Here is a 7,047-nt window from a genome sequence, read left to right on the forward strand (position 1 = left end):
TAAAACTATAATCAGGCTGAATGTACAATTAATTATCCAATCTAGGGCATTTTTCAGTGAAAGAGGACTCTATTAATCATTTTATCAGGAGAGGAGGCAGACATCAGGATATAATGTTCACTGTAGCTATAATCAATGCCTAATAAAATAAAATATGAAGAATATCTTTTAGTTTACAATGGAAATATTGGTATTAAAGTTCCAACAATAAATTAACGGGCAAAGGAGAGATAACTTGAAACAATTTAAATGTCACATCATATATTCTTCAAGAAAACAAACACTGAGGACCATGGAATTTAAATATTTATTTTTATCTTCCACCCCTACCTCTGAAACATTGGAGTATGCTTCACCTCAAAACAGTTTATAGGACTAAAACTATAATGAATAAGCAATACAATTTCTATTCATGATGCAGTTGTGTTGTAAAGTTTCAAATAATCAATTTATAAATTTGTTGCTTTTACTCTTATAAAAATATTCATTTACTTCATGATATGAGTTGCAAAATTATTTCCTGACCTCTATATAGATTATTAACTACAATTGATTTCAGTTACATAGCAGGTGAAAATTTTAACTGAACCATTACTTCAAAATATGATGTATTAAAAGTAATTGTTACAGTATAGGCACCAATGAAAAAAATCTTCTTGGCATATGACATAACAGCAACTTACTCAAGTGTCTGTATTATTACAAAAAAGGGAAAAAATGGCCACTTTGACTAAAAATTGTATTCTTTACTTAAAGAACATCTTTCTTCCAATATTTGGCAATTATTCAGATTTTTAAAAAATGACTTTTGTGCAAAAACCAAATTGTACAGTTCTAAATAAAACATCAAAACTAATTAATTTAAAATTCTATAACTACGGTTAAGAGCTTAGGCAGGCATTTATATATGTGTGTGTATATATTTATATTTATATATGTGTATATATACATATACACATATATAAATATATATCCATATTTATATACATATACACACAGAGAAGGCTTAAAAGAAAAAGGTATTACCCACATAACAGTACCATAAATAAAACTGAAAATTAACTGTACAGTCTAACTTACCTTTGTATGGACAGAAACCATCCTGTACTATGGCTGTTTCTATATGAATTAGTAAATGCCTATTTAAATTCAAAAATGAAAAAAAATGATGTTTATGTACTGGATAATTATGAAGACCAAAATGTATAAATAGTTTGTAGACATTTTACTACCATGGCAAAAGTACATTGGTGTGTTATATTTATACCTGTTGATCAGATATTTAATTACGTGATGATCAGCTTTTTTTAAGCTCCCCAAATCCAAGCATATAATATGTCATTTGAGTTGAAGATTTTAAAAATAAAATCTGACTAATTCCTAGAGTATTACCATAAAACAAAAACAAAAACAAAGAAACAAAAAACTATAAAAAATACATTGGCTAATTGGTATTGTTTTAAATTCCCAACCATGTTAAATAAGGGTTAATTGCCTCTTCTAAAAGAGAAGGCAAATACTGTATACCAAGAGGTACTGCTATTGTTACATGTTGCCTATAAACACTACAAACACAGAGGTCTCAAATATGATTGTCATTGAGCTGCCTGGAATATTATACCACCTTGGTAGAAGAGTCGATACTTTTCTAGGTTTCATTTTTAAGAGCTTATTAAAAACTTCTGTTTTAAGTAAGGCATGACTTGTTTCCACCTCCTCACCAATAGTCGTTTTTTAGAATATGCTTGTGTTTAAAAAAAAGTTTCATGAGGCTTGATGATTTACAAAAGTTGAGTATTTAAGATAACTTTGAAAGACCTGTATGTTTCATCAGTGTACAGTTAACTAAAAGTGAAAACATGAAAGGTATTCATCCTCGTAACTTAAGTATTAATGATACTTAAAAGCAAAACTGTATCTCAACATTTACTAGAATACAGATGAAATTATAGTATTAAAAGTTATTCATTACAAAATAAACTTCTAAAAATATAAAATGATAAACACCATCACAAAATACTTGAATAGCTTCTTCAAAATCTTCAACATTGTAAAGATCCAAAAGGCACATGGAGCTCATGAGTTAAGCACTGTTAAACTTGAATTAGCTTTGATGGGGTTCTCTTGGTCCTTATGAAATAGAATCCAACAATAAGGAGTTTCTTAGGGGGATTCATCTGCTGAACACCTATAAAATTACGAAAAATTTAAACTGATATATAACTATGCGTGTTTATATTTCTCATTTGTATGAAATCTGCAATGAAGGAACTGATTAAGCAAACTAAATCCTTTCTATTGAATTACATCATGTAGATGTTAAAATATAAAGAAGTTTAAAAATTCCTTCTGCTTCTGATTTTACAACTTCCAATTGATTTATTTGCAAATTGGAGAAGAGAGTGTAGTTTTCCATTAAAATCCAAGAGATTTTAGGAGGAATTTTAGTTTATTAATATGAGTAGACTTTATCTGATGGAAAGATCTATGAGAGTATGTGCCATGACAGGCTGTACAGTTTGTTCCCACTTGATGCCAGTGTGGCATCACAAATATAAAAAATATAAAGATGCAGTGAAAAGTGATATCATGAGATTAAGGCTAAATTAGTATTGCTTTATAACTTGCTGAGCTAAGGAATGTTGTGTATGTTTGTGTATGCATACAAAAGTCTTGTTTAACAAAAGAATTTAAAATTCATAAGTAAGAACTTTTACTGAATGTGAACAAAATTAAACCAACAGTTTAAGAGAACATATAGAAACTAAAGTCAAATATAGGAACTTTTACAGGCTTCATTGAGTTCCTCTACCTAAAATCCTTGATTTTTTTATGGGAGTTAAATTTATGAACTTTATCACAGGAAATTGTAAATAGTGGTATGATGAGAGTAGCAGCAAAAATGAAAGCATTCCATTCTGGAGGAGAAAAAAATGGCGTAGAAAATAGAGGAACTGTTTATCCCTCTGGCAACCAAATCAAAGTTCTGATAGAAACAAGGAGCACACAACAGAAAAATTGCCTAGGATCTAGATGAACAAGCCATACAACTAGAGAGGAACTAAGATATCATCTTGTAACAGCAGAAGGTAGGACAAGGTGAGAGCACGAGGCTGCCTGGTCCCCAGTGGCTGAGTGGGACAGAGGCTGTGGTAGGCTGCAAACCTCTTAAAGGGGCTGTGTCCACAAGTGGGCATTCCCTGTGATGGACCTGCTCACTCTGAGCACCAGCACACATTCAGCTGCGCAGGGGGCACCAGGGATTTACACAGGGACACGGAGTTGTCAGAGTGAGGGCTGAGGCAAGACTCGCTCTGTACAGAAGTGCTGGTGGTACCTACTATTCCTCCATTGAGCCCTCCCTGCTCCCAGTGCACGGACTCAGCACAGCCATAGCAGAGAAGTCATCAAACTGGATGACAGAGGTCGCTCTGCTCAAAGGATTCCCTGAAACTCCACCTCCTCAACTCACAGCCCCTCCCAAGCCACATCCAGGTTTGTCCTCCCTTAGTAAGGTACCCCTTGCTGAGCAGCAACTAGATTCACACTGATGGCAGCTGACCTCGGTTTCTGGCGTGGCCTCTTAAGGCAACTAGAAGCACAGCATCTGTGGGTGCTTGCTAAATCTTAACAGATGGCTCCGGAGGGGTAGAGACTTGGGCTAAGTTTAGCCTGCAGCTGACCCCTCTCACAACTGTGCCACTGGACACCTACTACACAAAGCTGCACTAATAAGACCGGGAGACTTAGAAGCTTTGCTTAGTACATAGAAACAGACACAGAAATGCAGCCAAAATGGGAAGACAAATAAGCAGAAAACATATGAAAGAACAGAACAGAGATCTATCAGATACAGAGTTCAAAACACTGGTTATAAAGATGCTCACTGAACGTAGTGGAAATGTAGATGAATTCAGTGAGAACTTTAACAAAGAGATAAAAAAAAACATAAAAATAGAAATGGAAATTATAAAAGAGAACCAATCAGAAATGTAGAATACATTATCTGAGATGAGAAGTATGTTAAATGGAATAAACAGAGGAAATAAGAAGATCAAATGACCTATATAGAGGATGGGAAAGCCAAGGACACTCAATCAGAATGGTAAGAAAAAAGAAGCCAAGACTATAGTAATAATTTAAAGAGCCTATAGGACACTATTAAATGTAAAAATATTCATGTCATAGGGGTGCTGAAAGAAAAAAAACAAGATGTTGACAAGCTATTTGAAAAAATAATGATGGAAAACTTCCCTAACCTGGTAAAGGAAATAGACATACAACCCCAGAAGCTAAGAGAGTCCTCAAAACCAGGAATTGAAAGAGGCTCACACCAAGACACATGATAATTAAAATGCCAAAGGTTAAATATAAAGAGAGAATCTTAAAAGCAGTGAGAGAAAAATAGTTAGTTACCTACAAGGGAGCACCCATAAGATTGGCAGCTGATTTCTCAAAAGAAACTATGCAGGACAAAAGGGCTTCGCACAAAATATTCAAAGGGATGAAAACCCAGGATCTACAACCAAGAATTCTTTATCCAGCAAAGCTATCATTTAGAGTTGAAGGGCAGACAAACAGCTTCCCAGACAAAAATAAGCTAAAGGAATTTATCAGCACCAAGCCAGTATTACAGGAAATGGTCATAGGGACTTCTTTAAGAAGAAAAAACATATATCAAAACCATGAATAAAGAATGGTAATAATTATATTCCTATCAACAAGTACCTCAAATGGAAAAGAATTAAGTGCTCCAATCAAAAGATAGAGTGGCTGAATGGATAAGAAAACAAGACCCCTACATATGCTGAAGCTGCATGAAATGGGTCAGATAGAGAAAGACAAATATCGCAGGATTTCATGTACATGTGGCATCCAAAGACAAAATCAACACATCGACAACAAAAGAGGAAATAAACTCATAGATACAGAGCATATATACAGAGCATATTTATTGGGTTACTAGATGGGAGGGGAATGGGGGGGACAAAAAAATGCAAAGAGATTAAGAGGTACAAATGAATAGTTGCAGAATAGACATGGAGATGTAGAGCATAGCATGGGAAGATGGTTAATAATGTACTAAATATGTAAGAGGGGAGAGGGGTACTAAATTTAGTACTAGATTTAGATAACTTTGCGAGTTATGTGGATTCCTGATCTCATGCTATACAACTGAAAATGGTATATTATTTTATGTCAACTATAATTGAAATAAAAAATCACTGAATTGTACAATATAAATACAAGCAATTGATTATTTATTATATTTCAGTAAAGACAAAACAAATTGGCAAGTGAAACAACATGGATGGACATAGAGGATATTATGCTAAGGAAAATGAGTCAGACAGAGGCACAAATACCATATGATTTCACTTATAAGTGGAATCTAAATATACAAAGCAAATACACACACCAAAACAAAAACAAAAACAGACTCAGAGAAAATGGAAATCAAAATGATTTGTTGCCAGAGGGGAGGTGGGCTGTGGGATGGGTGAAGGAGAATATAGTCAATAAAACTGTGATAAGTATACATGGTGAAAGATGATTACTAGACTTTGTGTGGTGATTACCTTGTAAGGTATATAAATGTAGAATCACTATATTGTCTCCTTGAAACTAATAATATTGAATACCAACAATACTTAAATAAAAAATAATAAATTTTAAAAAAGGAATATTGAGGGAAAAAATGAAAGCATTCTTCAATGATGTTTCTAAGGCCCAAATAAGAATATCCTACCTGACCTTTTGTCTGTACTCCTACTAGCAAGGTAAGGGGAAAAAAAACTCAGACAATTTCATTCAGTGGGAAATTACTTTATAATGCCTAAAGACAATTATTCCAAAAGCTAATGTTTAAGATGGGCAACAAAACAGTTTTCAAGCATACAACTACTAAGAAGTAACTTTGTTAAGAATAATTGAAATGAATAAATCAAAGTAATGAGGATGTCAGAAACATGGTGGAGTAAGAGATGTACCCAGATCTCTCTCCATAAAACAACAATAAGCTGAACATCTAAAACTCAACAAAAAACACCCAAACTGCACACCAGCACATCTGAGCATGGGATCTGCGCATAAGAACTACCACAGGTCAGAACCCTGGGTGTCGGGTGGTGGACTGGGAGAAATAAAGAAGCTGCCGCTTGCAGCCTCTGGAGCTCCCTGCAGGAGGAAGGGAGGGAGGAAGTTGTGGTGACTTCCCTGTACAGCGCTGCCTGAGTTCCACGCAACTGGTGGCAGGGCCCAGTCATCAGGGCAGAAAGCAGAGAAGAGAGATGGAGACTAACAACAGTTGATTTTTATGAGCCATGGTTGCAAAACCAAGGCTGAGTTATAGCCTCTATTCCCCAACCCAGAAGAACCCTTCCCCCATATCCTCTGAGACCAAACACAGTGAAGACCCAGGAAAATCTGAGGAAAAGTTACCGAAATTGTCGCTAACACTGACAGGGACGAGACTAAGGGTAGCAAGAGTGATTGAATATCTGTTAAAAAAAGAAAAAAGGGCATTATCCAAGAGGCTTAGACGCCACCTACTGGAAACCAAAAGAAAAGTGCTTCATTACAACATGCTAAAGAGAGACTTTTATATAATAAATCTTTCTGGAAAAAAAGCAGAATACACTTCTATTAATGCCCAGGCAGAGAGATAGTCCATTAAACACCATGATCAACCAAGGTGACAAGGCAGCTAAGAAAGAAAGAGAAAAATCTCTGGATATAAGCTTAAAGACATAGAAATATGCGACTTAAATGACAGAGAATTCAGAATGGAACCACCGAAAATACTCAGTGAGATCCAATATGACTCATATCAACAATTTCAGGATCTGAAAGAACAACTAGATGAGCAGATGAGTTCTTTAGCAAGGAGACTGAAACTCTCAAAAAGAACCAAATAGAACTTCTGGAGATGAAGAACACACTGAAAGAGATGAAAAAAGAAATAACAAGCTTGGAAAATAGAGTAGACCAAATGGAGGAAAGGATCGGTGATATCGAAGACAGATGTTAATAAATAAATCAGGAGAA

At 34.9% G+C, this 7,047-nt stretch overlaps 1 protein-coding gene across 1 annotated transcript in view; it reads right to left on the reverse strand.

The window, feature by feature from the left end:
• Positions 1 to 1,434: 1,434 nt before the first annotated feature.
• STK26 (serine/threonine kinase 26) overlaps positions 1,435 to 7,047 on the reverse strand; it is a 38,160-nt gene continuing 32,547 nt past the window's right edge. Inside the window, exon 10 of the mRNA XM_025039652.1 lies at positions 1,435 to 2,188. Within this exon, the coding sequence (XP_024895420.1) occupies positions 2,164 to 2,188 (25 nt within the window). The 3' untranslated portion in view covers positions 1,435 to 2,163. The remainder of the gene's footprint in view (positions 2,189 to 7,047) is intronic.

Source organism: Pteropus alecto, unplaced genomic scaffold (genome assembly GCF_000325575.1).
Source record: "Pteropus alecto unplaced genomic scaffold, ASM32557v1 scaffold19, whole genome shotgun sequence".
Taxonomy (NCBI): Eukaryota; Metazoa; Chordata; class Mammalia; order Chiroptera; family Pteropodidae; genus Pteropus; species Pteropus alecto.